The 16,821-nt window shown below is 46.6% G+C and overlaps 1 protein-coding gene across 1 annotated transcript; it reads left to right on the forward strand.

Moving 5' to 3' along the window:
• Positions 1 to 7,513: 7,513 nt before the first annotated feature.
• On the forward strand, positions 7,514 to 10,502 carry LOC124682754. The gene is made up of 2 exons (XM_047217381.1): positions 7,514 to 8,077; positions 10,123 to 10,502. Exons 1-2 carry the CDS (start codon positions 7,825 to 7,827, stop codon positions 10,227 to 10,229), a joined length of 360 nt encoding a protein of 119 aa, XP_047073337.1. The 5' UTR covers positions 7,514 to 7,824; the 3' UTR covers positions 10,230 to 10,502.
• The last annotated feature ends 6,319 nt before the right edge of the window (positions 10,503 to 16,821 follow it).

Below are 16,821 nucleotides of genomic sequence, written 5' to 3' on the forward strand. Positions count from 1 at the left end.
GATATGTACGCAACTTTCATTCAATTTGAGCATTTTCATTTGAGCAAGTCTGGTGCCATTTTAAAATTCGTCAATACGAACTGTTCTGTTTTGACAGATTCTGCCTTTTATTTCGCATTGCCTCTTTCGCTATGTTGGATGAATTTCTTTGATCCACTAATGTCCAGTAGCATTATGCAATGTCCAGAAGTGTTAAGAATGAGTGTGTCACCTCTGAATATGTCAATTTATATTGTGCACTAACCCTCTAATGAGTTGTTTCGAGTTTGGTGTGGAGGAAGTTTTCAAGGATCAAGAGAGGAGTATGATGCAACATGATCAAGGAGAGTGAAAGCTCTAAGCTTGGGGATGCACCCGGTGGTTCACCCCTGCATATATCAAGAAGACTCAAGCGTCTAAGCTTGGGGATGCCCAAGGCATCCCCTTCTTCATCAACAAATTATCGGGTTCCTCCCCTGAAACTACATTTTTATTCGGCCACATCTTATGTGCTTTTTCTTGGAGCGTCGTTTTGTTTTTGTTTTTGTTTTGTTTGAATAAAATGGATCCTAGCATTCACTTTATGGGAGAGATACACACTCCGCTGTAGCTTATGGACAAATATGTCCTTGGTTTCTACTCATAGTATTCATGGCGAAGTTTCTCCTTCGTTAAATTGTTATATGGTTGGAATTGGAAAATGATACATGTAGTAATTGCTATAAATGTTTTGGGTAATGTGATACTTGGCAATTGTTGTGCTCATGTTTAAGCTCTTGCATCATATGCTTTGCACCCATTAATGAAGAAATACATAGAGCATGCTAAAATTTGGTTTGCATATTTGGTTTCTCTAAGGTCTAGATAATTTCTAGTTTTGAGTTTGAACAACAAGGAAGACGGTATAGAGTATTATAATGCTTTCAATATGTCTTTTATGTGAGTTTTGCTGTACTAGTTCATCCTTGTGTTTGCCTCAAATAACCTTGCTAGCCTAAACCTTGTATCGAGAGGGAATACTTCTCATGCATCCAAAATACTTGAGCCAACCACTATGCCATTTGTGTCCACCATACCTACCTATACTACATGGTATTTTCCCGCCATTCCAAAGTAAATTGCTTGAGTGCTACCTTTAAAATTCCATCATTCACCTTTGCAATATATAGCTCATGGGACAAATAGCTTAAAAACTATTGTGGTATTGAATATGTAATTATGCACTTTATCTCTTATTAAGTTGCTTGTTGTGCGATAACCATGTTTACTTGGGAACGCCATCAACTCATTGTTGAATTTCATGTGAGTTGCTATGCATGTTTGTCTTGTCCGAAGTAAGGGCGATCTACACTGAGTTGAATGGTTTGAGCATGCATATTGTGAGAGAAGAACATTGGGCCGCTAACTAAAGCCATGTTCCATGGTGGAAGTTTCAGTTTTGGACAAACATCCTCAAATCTCTAATGAGAAAAGAATTAATTGTTGTTGAATGCTTAAAGCATTAAAAGAGGAGTCCATTATCTGTTGTCTATGTTGTCCCGGTATGGATGTCTAAGTTGAGAATAATCAAAAGCGAGAAATCCAAATGCGAGCTTTCTCCTTAGACCTTTGTACAGGCGGCATAGAGGTACCCCTTTGTGATACTTGGTTAAAGCATATGTATTGCGGTGATAATCCAGGTAGTCCAAGCTAATTAGGACAAGGTGCGAGCACTATTAGTACACTATGCATGAGGCTTGCAACTTATAAGATATAATTTACATGATGCATATGCTTTATTACTACCGTTGACAAAATTGTTTCATGTTTTCAAAATCAAAGCTCTAGCACAAATATAGCAATCGATGCTTTTCCTCTATGAGGACCATTCTTTTTACTTTTATGTTGAGTCAGTTCACCTATTTCTCTCCACCTCAAGAAGCAAACACTTGTGTGAGCTGTGCATTGATTCTTACATACTTGCTTATTGCACTTATTATATTACTCTATGTTGACAATATCCATGAGATATACATGTTACAAGTTGAAAGCAACCGCTGAAACTTAATCTTCTTTTGTGTTGCTTCAATACCTTTACTTTGAATTATTGCTTTATGAGTTAACTCTTATGCAAGACTTATTGATGCTTGTCTTGAAATGCTATTCATGAAAAGTCTTTGCTTTATGATTCACTTGTTTACTCATGTCATACACATTGTTTTGATCGCTGCATTCTCTACATATGCTTTACAAATAGTATGATCAAGTTTATGATGGCATGTCACTCCAGAAATTATCTTTGTTATCGTTTTACCTGCTCGGGACGAGCGAGAACTAAGCTTGGGGATGCTGATACGTCTCCAACGTATCGATAATTTCTTGTGTTCCATGCCACATTATTGATGTTATCTACATGTTTTATGCACACTTTATGTCATATTCGTGCATTTTACGGAACTAACCTATTAACAAGATGCCGAAGTGCCGATTCTTTGTTTCTGCTGTTTTTGGTTTCGAAATCCTAGTAAAGAAATATTCTCGGAATTGGACGAAATAAAAGCCCGGAGGCCTATTTTCTCACGAAGCTTCCAGAAGTCCGAAGGAGAGACGAAGAGGGGCCACAGGGTGGCCAAACCCTAGGGCGGCGCGGCCCCCCCCTTGGCCGCGCCGGCCTGTGGTGTGGGCCCCCTGTGCCGCCTCTTGACCTGCCCTTCCGCCTACAAATAGCCTCCGTGACGAAACCCCCAATGCCGAGAGCCACGATACGGAAAACATTGCGAGACGCCGTCGCCGCCGATCCCATCTCGGGGGATCACGGAGATCGCCTCCGGCACCCTGCCGGAGAGGGGATTCATCTCCCGGAGGACTCTACACCGCCATGGTCGCCTCCGGAGTGATGAGTGAGTAGTCTACCCCTGGACTATGGGTCCATAGCGGTAGCTAGATGGTTGTCTTCTCCCCATTGTGCTATCATTGTCGGATCTTGTGAGCTGCCTATCATGATCAAGATCATCTATATGTAATTCTATATGTTGCGTTTGTTGGGATCCGATGAATAGAGAATACTTGTTATGTTGATTATCAAAGTTATGCTTATGTGTTGTTTATGATCTTGCATGCTCTCCGTTATTAGTAGATGCTCGGCCAAGTAGATGCTTTTAACTCCAAGAGGGAGTACTTATGCTCGATAGTGGGTTCATGCCGCATTGACACACAGGACGATGTGAGAAAGTTCTAAGGTTGTGTTGTCTTGTTGCCACTAGGGATAAAACATTGATGCTATGTCTAAGGATGTAGTTGTTGATTACATTACGCACCATACTTAATGCAATTGTACGTTGCTTTGCAACTTAATACTGGAGGGGTTCGGATGATAACTCTGAAGGTGGACTTTTTAGGCATAGATGCGGTTGGATGGCGGTCTATGTACTTTGTCGTAATGCCCAATTAAATCTCACTATACTCATCATGATATGTATGTGCATTGTCATGCTCTCTTTATTTGTCAATTGCCCAAGCTGTAATTTGTTCACCCAACATGCTTGTTCGTCTTATGGGAGAGACACCTCTAGTGAGCTGTGGACCCCGGTCCAATTCTCTTTCTTGAAATACAATCTCTTGCAATACTTGTTTTTCTTGTTTTCTCTGCAAACAATCATCTTCCACACAATACGGTTAATCCTTTGTTACAGCAAGCCGGTGAGATTGACAACCTCAACTTGTTTCGTTGGGGCAAAGTAGCTTGGTTGTGTTGTGCAGGTTCCACGTTGGCGCCGGAATCTCCGGTGTTGCGCCGCACTACATCCCGCCGCCATCAACCTTCAACGTGCTTCTTGGCTCCTCCTGGTTCGATAAACCTTGGTTTCTTTCTGAGGGAAAACTTGCTGCTGTGCGCATCATACCTTCCTCTTGGGGTTGCCCAACGAACGTGTGAAATACACGCCATCAGTTGCCGTGCTGGGTTTCCTTATCTTCCATGTTGGTTGCCGTGCTGGGTTGCTTTCCTTTAATCACGCGTTGGAACCGTATAGAAAACCGGTTGCTTTCCTTTAATTAGCCATCCAAAGCCGGTTTTCTAGCGATCGATGGACAAACTTTGTTTGACGGACGAAAAATAAACCTGGTTTTCTTGACCTACTAACACCACCGATTCGTAACTTATTAGTAGAGACTAGAAAAATACCCGTGCGTTGCTACGGGTTATAAAAGAACAATGTTGTAGTCCTGCGGTATTTGAATTCAAGCGTAGCAAATATTCAAAGAAATATGTATCATTCTGTACATATTAGTGCCTGATCATCAGATTAAATAACATTCTCTATTCATCCATAAAAAAGTGTCTTAACTTTATCAAAAACTTGTTGTATCTATACATATATATATAATAAGTTTAGATACACTTAAATTATTTTGATAAAGTTGAAACATTCTTCTATGGATAGAGGACGGACAAAATCGCTAGCATGTCAGAAATAAACGAAGACATGCCTCAATCCAACAATCTTTGTAACTTTTTCTTTGTGCTTAGCAAGTGTTGGTCGGTAGCAACGGTATTATTTCTTGCATGAAATTAGAAGCACATAGGATATTCATAAAGAGATCAATCACCGTCAGAATCGTATGTGCTGCCATTTCATTTGAGGTATTTTTGTAGGTAAAAAGTGAAATCAATCTCTGCGCTTTCGGGCATAGCAACGACATTCATTTAATCCGCACTTCGGTGTTGTCCATGCGAGTCACTTGATGGCCATAGTCGTATGTACGTGAACTTCGGTTGATCTACATCACCCGACATGGTATCGGTGTATCGCTGCAGCTTATTGGTAATCCTCTCTTCAAGGGTCCACCGAATGCATCACCTTCCAGCGCAGCCGATGACCTATTTGACCTCCTCCACCGCATTGCCTCCGGCCGCGGTGACGAGAATCGACCTTTAACCACCGCAACCACGTTCTCACGCGCGCGCCGCCAGCTCCATCGCCGGCTAGTCACCGACAACCTCTGACGCCACCAGATGTTACAGAGTTCGCTCCGACCACCGCGCTCCCGCGTGGCAGTGATGAAAATATGGTTAACAGCTCCGGCGCACACTGGCTGTCCGAACATGTGCCATGTACCCTCTCATCCACTGTGCACCCCGGCGGTGAACCACGTCGGCACATCTTCGAGGTCCGCTATGATGAAAGCGCCGCGCCCAGTCTGCCCAACTCGAGAGCAAAGCATGAAAGAAGTCGTCGGTCGCCTTGTGATGAAAGTGCTGAGCCCGATCAGCACCTCGGATTCTTGAGGGCAATTAAAAAAACTGGACATATTGTATCTTGGACTGCGCGTTGCTTCTATCTAATTAACCGGAAAACAAACCTGAAACCAACCCGGCTGGCAACATTTTGTTGCCGCCGTAGCTCGATTATGGAATTGGAGCGTTTCATCACTTTGAAAGGCATGTATGTCTAGCTCGCATCGCCGAATACTGAACCGTCGGGTCGTCTACGGATCGGCTGCACGGAGGCAACTTTTTGATGGAAGATTTTGTCCAGGCGATGGCCGTATGTACGCGCGGACAATGATGAAGCGACGCTACAGCACCGGCTACGGCGAGGAAGAGCGGGGAAGCTGCGGAGCTCACCGCGGGGCTATCGGCATAGATGTTCTTGCACAGGGACGTCCGATGATGGAGAGCTAGAAGGCGCCATGGTCACCATGACGGAAACTTGACGAAGACGGCGTCTCGCTCCAAGGCAGCTCCGGTTCCAGGAAGAAGGCGTGCAGGTCGAGGAAGTCATGGTGGCTCCATCCCCGGCCTTGGATGGTGATGAGGTCGACGGTGTCGTGCTCGGCGACGACGAACCTTTTGCTCCTCGCGATCTTTTCTGACCAAACTGAACCGTCCCGGAGATTTCTGTCGGCAACAAAGAAGAAAGAAAGGATATTTGGAGTAGGCGGCACCGGCCGACGCCGTAGAACATGCCATGCTCGCCCATCGATGTTCTCCCTCCCCTCCGGCTAGCATCTCTCCAGTGTTGCTCGTCCCGTCCACTCCAATCAAGCTCGCCCTCAACTCCCCCGGTGGCGCTCGACGACGACGCACGGGGTCTGAAGCTGCCGTGCGTGGGACAAACTCACGTTCCCTCCCTTCCTCCATGGGGCCTCCACGGCTCCACCGGCCGATCTCGACCGGCGCCGTCGCGGCCGGTCCCTGCCTCGTCACCGGCGGCCCTCTCCCGTGTTTACCGCCCAGAGCTCGTTCTAGCGGGGAGCGTCCATCATCGCCCGTCGACCTCGGCCTCCGTGGCATCCTCTGCTCTGACTTGCTCCACCCTGGCTCGCGCCGCCAAAGACACTCCGATATTTAAAGGCTTGGAAAAGGCAAGAAAAGATGGTAGGAAGATCTCTGAGATGAGATCGAGTACTACACGTTTGAAGGGATTACAAACGATCTCTGAGATGTAGCAATACGCGTCTTTTCGCCAGAGCGGTTCGTTTCCTTATCTTCCGTGTTGGTTGCCGTGCTGGGTTTCCTTATCTTCCGTGTTGGTTGCCGTGCTGGGTTGCTTTCCTTTAATCACGCGTTGGAACCGTATAGAAAACCGGTTGCTTTCCTTTAATTAGCCATCCAAAGCCGGTTTTCTAGCTATCGATGGACAAACTTTGTTTGACGGACGAAAAATAAACCTAGTTTTCTTGACCTACTAACACCACCGATTCATAACTTATTAGTAGAGATACCATCCAAAGTTTGTAAGCTAGAAAAATACCATTGAAAGGTTGCTCCGTTATTGCTTTTTACCAACACCCTAACCTTGGACGTTAACTCAGGAACCGATCAGCTTTGCAAAAAACGTGAATGGATCAGACCACAACACAACTAGCCCAGACCTGAGGGCATCTCCAGCGGGACGACACATTTCTGATTTTTTACATTTTTGTCTGTTTGCGTATGTATCCTTCTCTAGCGGGGAGACGTATTCCGGGTTTTTTTGTCCGTTGCGTCAGCACAGACGCATTTGCTACCTGATGGGGCCTAAGGCCACGTGGGTTGCCTGATTTCACGAATTTGACGAAGAACACGGCGAAGAACTCGATGAACGCACGCAAACATACACCAACCCGATACAACTCGGTTTGCTCTCAACGGCCCGAACCACCGTCCAGATAGAATCACTCAAGGGAAAGACGCGAGGTAGAATCCCCGAGAAAGAGATCGGTATGCAATCGATAGAATCAATAATGCAAAAGACCGAAGTAGAAACACACAAGCGAGAGATCGATCACATAAGAGGGTCTTGATACAACTCATAGATTTATTTAGATCTAAGAGAGGAGGGGGTTTCCTTAATCCATGGTGGAGGCATGGACGAGGCTTGCCTGTGCCGCGTCCGTGCGACCATCCGTGCGACGCGAGGCACGGACGGCCTCCAGTGATTTGCCTCCCGCACCTCTTTATCTCCAGCTTTCCGTCACAAAAAAAAAAAAAAAAATTCCAGAAATACGCAACCGTCGGTAACTCCGTATCCATCTACCCGGTGTGCTTCTCTTTCCTTCCGTATGTCTCCCCTGTGTGAACTCAAGCTGGGAAGAAGAAGCATCGGAAGTTGCGACGTCGAGACCTCTAGGTGCGCTCCCATTCATCGGGCCTCCAGGCACATTCCGTCGACGGATCTCGTCGCTCCGTAGCCTTGGAGTTAGAGCTGTGGAGCTTGGACCAAGATGAGGACGACCGAGCCTCTGTTCCTTCGCCGTCGGCCAGTTTCCGGCAACCGCGCCCCCTTGCAAATCAGGCCGGCGGTGGCCTGGGTGGTCTCGCGAGAAGGAAGGCCTCAATCGGAGTAAGCTCTGGTAACCGTCCCCGCGGCGACAACGAGGTGGATGAAGCCGGCCGCATCTCCGTTCCTCCGCCACAGACCATCCCACCATCCATGTCCGCGGCGAGGTGGATGGGTGAAGGTGCTCGTACCGGCTCCAAGTCTCACTCCCCCAAGCGCGTCGCCTCGTCTATGGGCAGAAGCAGCAGTGGGCTGCTGTGGGCAATCTCGTGAGCGGCAGTCTGCAATCAGCAGCGTCGTCCGCAAGAAAGCTGTCAGGCAACAGCTCGTGGACTCAGCATCATGCCCGGACACAGGTAAATTTCTATTTCTTCTTGTGTTAATCTAGAGGACATGAATTCCCCATAGTTGTGTGAGCGCATGTCATTATCCAATTCTGCAAAATTTTCTCTGTTTAAGGACTAGACAAAGCATGATGAATGCAAGTGTTCTGTGAGGATGAGATGTGGTTGTGGCCATATATACACACTGAATTTTTTACGACCGTAAATTGGGAGCATATTAGCTTACCTCATCAGTGCTGATTGGGAAATTGAGTTGTTCAGGGTACATTCAACTTTCAGTTGTACTGTTGTTGCTTTGGGCACTTGTTAAAGCACAATTGTATAACAAACGGGAATTTGAGTGAGATTGTCACATACTGTACAGACTGGTCTTAGCTATTCTTGACATGGAAAACACTCTTCTCACTAAAACAAGTTCTAGTAGTGCACAGTTCACAGTAGAGAGATTCTTATATAAATTACTTCAGCTTCGAAGTTACATGGGATAAAACTCTGAAAAAAATATTACGTTGGCTTTGGTTCATCGAAGAATGCTTGATTTGGTTTTTGTCATCAAACTAGGGGTAGAAGTCCCAATGGTCCCTTGTAGCAAGGGATCCAGGGCATAGTTCTGCGGTTGTGAATAGGTGTTCACGTTGTCCATACTTGTCAAGCATTCCATCCCATGCACTTATAAATTGATCTTCCTCCTCTATATCATAGATACAATGCTGAAAATCAGCATTGAACTTCTTATAATCTTTGACGACTCCACCAAGGTGCTTGCAAGCGTTTTGATTCATATGCCACACACATAGTCTATGTATAGTATATATTAGGACTTCACTGATCGCCTTCGCCATTGCTGCATCTTCATCGGTTAGAATTGTCCGTGGATGTTTTCCTGACATAACTTTCAAAAAAGTTCTAAAAAGCCAAGCAAAACTTTCTGCAGTTTCATCATACAGAAGTGCAGCATCAAAGACAACAGTTTTCTTGTGATTATTTACACCAACAATCAAACCAAATGGAGTCCATCGTCTAGTTTCCTGTATGTCATGTCAAAGCATATAACATCTCCAAACATCGCATAGTCCGAGACCATTTTGGAGTCGGCCCAAAAAATGTTGGTTATCAAATCATCCTCATCCACTTGAATTGAATAGAAGAAATTGACATCTTCCGATACCTTCTTCTCCATGTATTCTAACACTCCCCCGGTGTCACCTTCCTTTGCTTGTATCGTTCTCTTTGAGTACAAACGATTTTTCATATCTTCACGTGTACAACCAAGGTTTTCAATTCCACCTGCTTGCTTTGCCATCAGATCGATTGTTGCTTTATTGGAAATACCTACAGACTTTGCAACCTCTGCATTTTCTATTTGCGCTTCTGTTACTTTTCTCTGGGATCTCAGAAAGTGGGCCATGGTTCCAAGAGCAAGAATATGGTTATGTGACGCCTCATATTCATACACATCATAATATCCATTTCTGAGGCTTATCTTCATACGGGCGGTACATCCACATCGTGTTTCAGGCCTGCTGTAACTGAATGTGTCCTCTCTTTTATCATCACCACGATAGCCTATAAGTTGAAGTAATTTTCTTACTGCATGAAAATAACATTGCAATTATACAAAATGCATATAGCACATACCTTGACGAGAGCATGTAAATGTCCTTTGTTGCATCGTAGAGGAGTTCTTCATTTTATGGCCACTGCTTCTTCTAATGCTAAAGCCTATAGTTTCAGCATACTTGTTATAGAAAGAATAAGCTTCCTCTTCCGATAAAAAATGCATGCCAATTTTTGGTACCCTGCCATCTGTCGGATCTGCTGCATTTTCTTCGAAATCCTATATATCAAGGAATATTAAATCTAGTCAATACACCGATGTGACATTCTAAGTGTTGTTTCATGTCAGTATGTACATATAGTACTAGAGAAGCCATTATTTCGACAGAACATAGTTTAATTTAGATCCACACGGCAACAGAAAATTCACTGTCATGCGAACTCATAAATTTAGAATACCTATTTTCTAAAGTAATTATCATGTGCTCTTGTGAATGCAGATGTTCCTACAAATTTGCAAGGACTTCATTCTACATGTAGGCTGATCGCATGCCTGATGAAGGAAGGCAAAAGGAGTGGTAGGATTGGATCGGTTCAGAAAAATTGAAAATCTCGACTTTGATTCATCATGAAGAGTATGGCCAGATCTCTTACTGTCCGGTCGTGAGATTCATGGACATCATGCCCATGATTACTTGAAGAATCCATCGGCGACTGCTGCTGATTGCTGGGTAGGTCAATAGGAGTCTGTACAAAGTAAACTGTCACTGTTATTTGGAATTTGCCTGTGTTGGTTGATGCGTATCAGTCTCATGGTTCTCTTTGATTAGAGGGGATCGGATTTTGATGCGCACCTGGATGTGTTCCCGCGCGATGTGATTATTTATTACCTATTTGATGTTTAATTTTAATGCTTTCGCATGTATTATATATGGGTATAGGTATAGGAGAGAAGGAATAGATCCAAAGATACGGCCGGCGTTGTATTTGGCCTTGCTCTTTTTTTTACCAGAAAAATCGGATCGGGGGAGTGGGAGGCAAATCACTGGAGGCCGTCCGTGCCTCGCGTCGCACGGATGGTCGCACGGACGCGGCACAGGCAAGCCTCGTCCGTGGAGGCATAAGCCAAGTTCTCACTCAAATTATGTCTTACCTAATGAAGGGGGAGGTGAGAGCTTATATATAGGGAGCCACTAAGGAGGGGTAGTTTAGGCATACAAATAGCATAGTGGGAGGTTACATAGATTGAGCCCAAGTGTTGGATGCGCAGGTTAGACAGCGGATTGTCCGGCCTTAGTGGGGGCGGATAATTCGGCCTAGCAGTCGTGCTTCTTGCGCCTTCTCATCTTGGCGACCTCGGACGCTTCTTCTTCCTTCTTCTCTTTCATGCCTCCGTGACATCGGTCTTCAGTGTGGTTCTTGTCGTTGATGCACATGATGAAGCGAAGACCGTACGTTGGCTGCATCACTACCCAAATATGCGTCAGGTTTGCGTCTGGGCGGATAGACTGCGTGACCGCTTATCATCTGCATGCGTCCGGCTCTCTGCCAAAACTGTCCCATACATCAGTCACTCATTTCCCCACCTAGCTCACTTTTCTCTCTCATGTCTCTCTCTTCTTCACCTGTCTCTCTCTTCTTCACCTGTCTCTCCCCAAATCCTCCGACGAGATTCATCCACGCTCGCAGCATCCAAGCGACTACACACACGCTCCTCCTCCTGGGGCGGCGCCGGTGGTAGGCGATCTCCGGTGGTGGCGGTGGTGGCGGTGGTAGGCGAGCTCCGGCGGCGGTACATGGTACAGGTCCTCGTCGACCGGTCGGACCACCCTGGTGGAGCTGGACGTGGAGCGCGACGACTTCTTGGACTTTCCACAGCGGCGAGCTCCGGCGACGGTACCCGGTGACACGCTTCGGTGGAGGCCTCGTAGGTGTTTTTCCCCTTGGCATCACGCACCGAGGCCGTGAAGGCCGTGCCATGCGCCAGGATGAGCCGCGCGACGGCCTCGTCGCCCCACCTCGCCGCGAGGAGCGCCTTCACCGCGTCGCGGCATCCTCCCTCCGCTCCCAGCCGCAGAGGATTCGCCGTCCCTCCCCACCGCGTCGATGGATGTGAAAGAGCCAAAGAAGGAAGCATAGGAGGCGGATGAGCGGGGTGAAGCAGAAGCGGGCTTCCCAAGAAGCAGCTTCAGGAAATCGTTGTGCCATGTGGCTTCCGCGACATGGAGCGCGTCGGAGCCGGCGGGCGTGGCGCCGTTGGCGACGAGGAGCTCTACGATAAGGCACTCGCCAGAAGCGGTTGCTATCTCGAGGGGAGTCCGGGCACGGCTGGGCTCGGCGTCGGTGTCGTACTGGAGGAGCACCTGCACGAGCTGGTCGAGACCAGCTTCCTGGCGTCGCCGATGCCAGCCGTAGTCGCATGGGTGGAGTGCGACCTGCCGCCAAGGATGAGAAGGTCAAGGAGGCGCGCAACCCATCGCCGCCCGAGCGGTCACCATCGAAGCCACCCGGGTACAGCTCCTTGTTGAAGACTTGAAGGCGTGGTAGAGCTTCTCATTGAGGGGGAGGATGTTGCCGCTCCCGTAGGAGTACGTGAGAGGAGTAGGTCGAGGAGGTCCGCGACGAGCTCGTCGGACTCGGCCATAGACGCGGCGGTGGCGGCGGTCGGGAGCGCACCGTCGAAGACGACGGGTGTTGGGGTCGTTGTCTCCGGAAGCGCAACCATCGCAGGGCCAACGCATGGAAGCCACGCCAATGAACTGTATCTCTACTTGATGAGGACATCCCTACCGAACTACTACTTTCGTCATTACAAGATGAAGATGATGTTGATGTGAAGCTCAAGTCCAATAAAGTCAGGATTGGACCTATGACCAGAGCTCGTGCGAAGCTACTAAAGCAACAAGTGAACTTGTTCTTAAATGATACTTTGGTTGATGAGAATTTTATACTTCATAAGTCCTTTGACTTGTGTATGATCAGGTACGAGGATAAAGGAAGCATTGCACGAAGAGGAGGAGAATAGCTAGACATGGTGTTGGACATGAAGACATCCCATGGACGCGTGAGGGAGGAGAGGGAGGCATGCGCAAAGGAGAGAGAAGAAGAAGTTCAGGCCGGCGCTACGCTTGGCGACACCGGACGCCACACCGACCAACCTGGCGCCACACCCGGCGCCACCGGCTCACACGCAGGATGACCCGGTGCCTTCCGGCTCCTGCACTGGTGCACACCAGGCACCGTTCTAGGGAGTCTAGCGCCCTCGCCCGGTGCCAGCCCGGTGCCAGGCCCGGTTCCTGCCGGACCACCCGGCCCCTGGCCCGGTCCACCGGCCCCCACGCCGGCCGTCTCCGAGTCAGTCTCGACCAGATCCCGATCTGGGTCGGTTTGTAATCATTATTTTTGACTTCTGGTCGTCTTGAACCCCTATGTAAGTGCCCAGGACGCCCCCAAAACAAGCTTAGACCATGTTTAAGATAAATCCTAGTTCATAGTTGATTGCTTTGCAACTCTATTGAATTTATACACCAATTCGCATCGATCTGGTGTTTTGCTACTGAAAGTTTGTGTGATCTGCTGTTCCATTGGGATTTACAAGGTTGCAATTTATCGCTTCGTGGTCGGCGGCTACTTGCGCAAGTATGTGGAGTTGTGAATATCTTGCAGGGTTCAGAGTTGTTGCATTGGCGACAGGAATCAATCGAGAGACTCGTCAGCGTCATACAAGTTATCATCCACTTATCATCGTGTTATCTCCGTTGTGTTCATCGCGTGTTCATCAAATACACCGTGCTTACTGAGAAGATCGGACAACCTCTTATCATCTTGGTATCAGATTTCAGCGTTTCCTCGGTAAGCCATCCACAATCACCCCATAGTTGAGTTGTGAGTGTTTTCCTATCTATAAAAAGCCAAAAATATTAGGGTTAGGGTTTGCCATAGCCTTAGATTGCATCAATTTCGAGTTTTAGTTGCTTTTCATAGTTATTTTTGCCTATCTTTTTCTTCCATCTAGTAGATTGTCTAGGGTTTGTGTTTCTATATCATCTAGTTTTTAGTTTTTGTTGCTCCAAGTTCACATAGCGTACAGTTTGCTTGTTCCCAACCATAGACACAACCTTTCGATATACGTGACTAGGAACTTTCCCACAAGAGACTAGTTTTACCGCTCGACAGGCTGCTCGTTAGGTTTTTGGTGCTTTGCAATTTCTATTAGCCGTGTTACAAGGAGTAGAGTCGTAAAAAAAATCGATTTTTACTATAGCTACAGTAACCGTGAAAAATAGAGCAAAAGAGAAAAAGGATAATCAAAAAAAAAGTGAAGAGAAAAAGTGCAGTGCTAGTACGATCAAGTGAAGGCCTAGTTTACTTTTCTGCACTCGTCGTTGAGCAGTCTTGTGCCTGTTCCGCTGAGCTTTGCTAGTGTCTCTCGAGTGTATTGCAACATTATTCATTCGTATAGTTGCATTGCCACATTTATCGCCTTGTGTGAGTATCATTGGTTGTTTTATACGGTCAGCGCTAGAGCTTGTTATTGGTGCACATAGGTAGCCTACCTACAGCCCCACATATAGTCTGTTTTGTCATGTGATTGTTCTTATACCCTTGATATTCGCTTCGCTACATCCGTGCACTAGTTTGTCAATCCAAGTGGTAAACAATACTAATTCACTTTCGAGCGGTAAGATTTACCTTTCTTATCAGTTTTCAATGAGTTGTGAGAGTACCACCAAAAGATTTTAGTTTAGTGCACTAACCTACTAATCATGTCTTCTAGTGAATTTGATGTGATGCAGAAAAATGATCCAGCCTCGCCGGTTACTTGGATGGAATATGAGGCACTTCGTGATCATCTGCAACGTGAAATCCGTGACGCTACTGAAGCGTTTGACGTGGATATTCAGAGTGTTAACTTGAAGGTTGATGAAGCTACTACGTATATACGTACAGTCCAAACTCAAGTGACGGACCTTCAAGCATCGATACAGACATTAACTCAAGCTGTCGCTGAGATACGTACTTTTGTACAACCACAAGAACAACCACCACCTGAAGATGAGGACAGCAATCATGGCGATTTTGAAGATGCACATGCCCCTGCTGGCCGTGGACGTGGCGTTGGCCGTGGTGTTGGACGTGGTGTTGGTGATGGTCTCCGTGGTCGTGGTTTTGTCCCCGTCGGAGCCCAACGTGTTCTTCAACAACAAGACGATGGTTTGGGTAAGCCAAAATTTTCAATTCCCCGCTTTGAAGGAGGTACTGATGTTGAAGAATATCTCTCATGGAGGCTGAAGATTGAGAAACTGTGGCGAGTACATGATTATACTGAAGATAGGAAGGTCAAGCTTGCTTCTTCAGAATTTGATGGCTATGCATTGCGTTGGTGGGATGGATTTACTCGTGTCCACGAAGAGGATGAAGAGTTGCCTATTCTTTCATGGCGTCATATGAAGGTATGCGAGCTCGTTTTGTTCCCACTAATTATCTGCGATCAGTTTATGATAAGTTGACCCAATTGAAACAAGGTACTATGATGGTTGATGCTTATTATATGGAGATGGAGATGTTATTGCAGTGTGCTCGTGTCCGTGATTCTATTGAGATGATGATGCAGCGGTTCCTCCATGGTTCGAAGTATACCATCAAGGGTATTGTTCATCATCACCGTTATGAGACGATGAATGAGCTACTACATCATGCAAGAGAAGCTGAATCACAGTTGGTTGAAGAGGCGCAAATTCGAGGCCGTGCTACAGGCGCTGGGCGTTACACGCCTAGAGCGTCACCCTCTACGACGCCATCTTCTCACCCGCGAATGTTTCTACTTCGTCTAGCAAACCGGTCTCCAATGTGTCCAACACAAAGAAGCTCGCACCTGCAGCAAGTGGAACTAGTTCTAACATGTCTACAACGCGCAACCGCGATATGGCTTGTCATACATGTGGTGGCAAGGGTCACTTTAAGAGAGATTGTCCTAACCGCAAGGTCATGATTATTAATGAGGACAATGAGTATGAGACTGGAGATGATGCCGATCCGGACGCTCCAGAAGATGATGACTATGACAGTGATGGTGTAGATGCTTTTCCGTCTGAAGCTCGCACTATTGTTGTAACATCCCAAATTTCAATAAAAGAGAGAAGAAGCTCGCACTATTGTTGTAACATCCCAAATTTCAATAAAAGAGAGAAGAAGAATTCCAGAGATCCAAAATTCAGAACCAACAAAAACTTTTAAATTGCATATAGTGCCCTGCATAGGACTTGTGCATTTTGAGTGATATGCCATGATGATTGTTTTGTTGTATATATGATAAACCATAAAACCCTAAAGTGATCAAGTGAAGATCACAAACCAAATAAATCAAAAAGAGAAAGAAATCAAATAAGAATAAAACCCTAAAAACCCTAACATATGGCATATGCCATTTTTGCAAACTTTGACCCTAGACCCATTTGACCTTCACCATTACTTAGAATATGTTACTAAATAGTTATTACAACTTTGGGAATCAAAGAAATACCATTTAAACCAAATCCAAACTCAAATTAGGGTTACATAGAATAATGGTCATTTTTGACATTTACAATCTGGTCACCACTTTGAGCCCCTAGATTTCAAGATTTCTAAACTAAACAAATCCCATTCTTTGCATGTCATCCAAGTACACAACAAGGTGAACAACTTATGTAAGGATCATCACACCAAAATCATCTTGGATCAAAAGTTAGGAGCAAGCAAAGAGGATACTTTGAAACTTTTGCAAGATCACCACTTTTCAAAATTTGATCAAACCAAGCCATGTCTTGATCATCACTTGACCCAACCATGACCCCTGGACCCCAACTCACCTAGCCCATGCAGGGAAACCTCCTGGACACGGCCAAACATGGCGTGGCCATGGCCATGCCGGCCACGTTCCCCATCGACACCCACCCCTCTCTCCCTACCTCTCCAGCCCGAGCCACCATGCCAAATGGCTAGCCCTGGATCTCCTGAGATCGCCCGTACCGGCCGTTGGGCGAGAGGACGCCGACACGACCCGGACGGAGCGCGCCCACGACGCTCCAGGTACGCCGCCAACGACATAGCGATGTCACCAGCGCACGGACGCGCACGACCCGAGCACGCGTCGCTCGCCGTCCTCCGCCGTACCCCGACCACCACCGCTCGCCCTGGTACCCGTTGCACCACACGGA

The sequence above is a fragment of the Lolium rigidum genome, chromosome 1 (genome assembly GCF_022539505.1).
Source record: "Lolium rigidum isolate FL_2022 chromosome 1, APGP_CSIRO_Lrig_0.1, whole genome shotgun sequence".
Lineage (NCBI taxonomy): Eukaryota > Viridiplantae > Streptophyta > Magnoliopsida > Poales > Poaceae > Lolium > Lolium rigidum.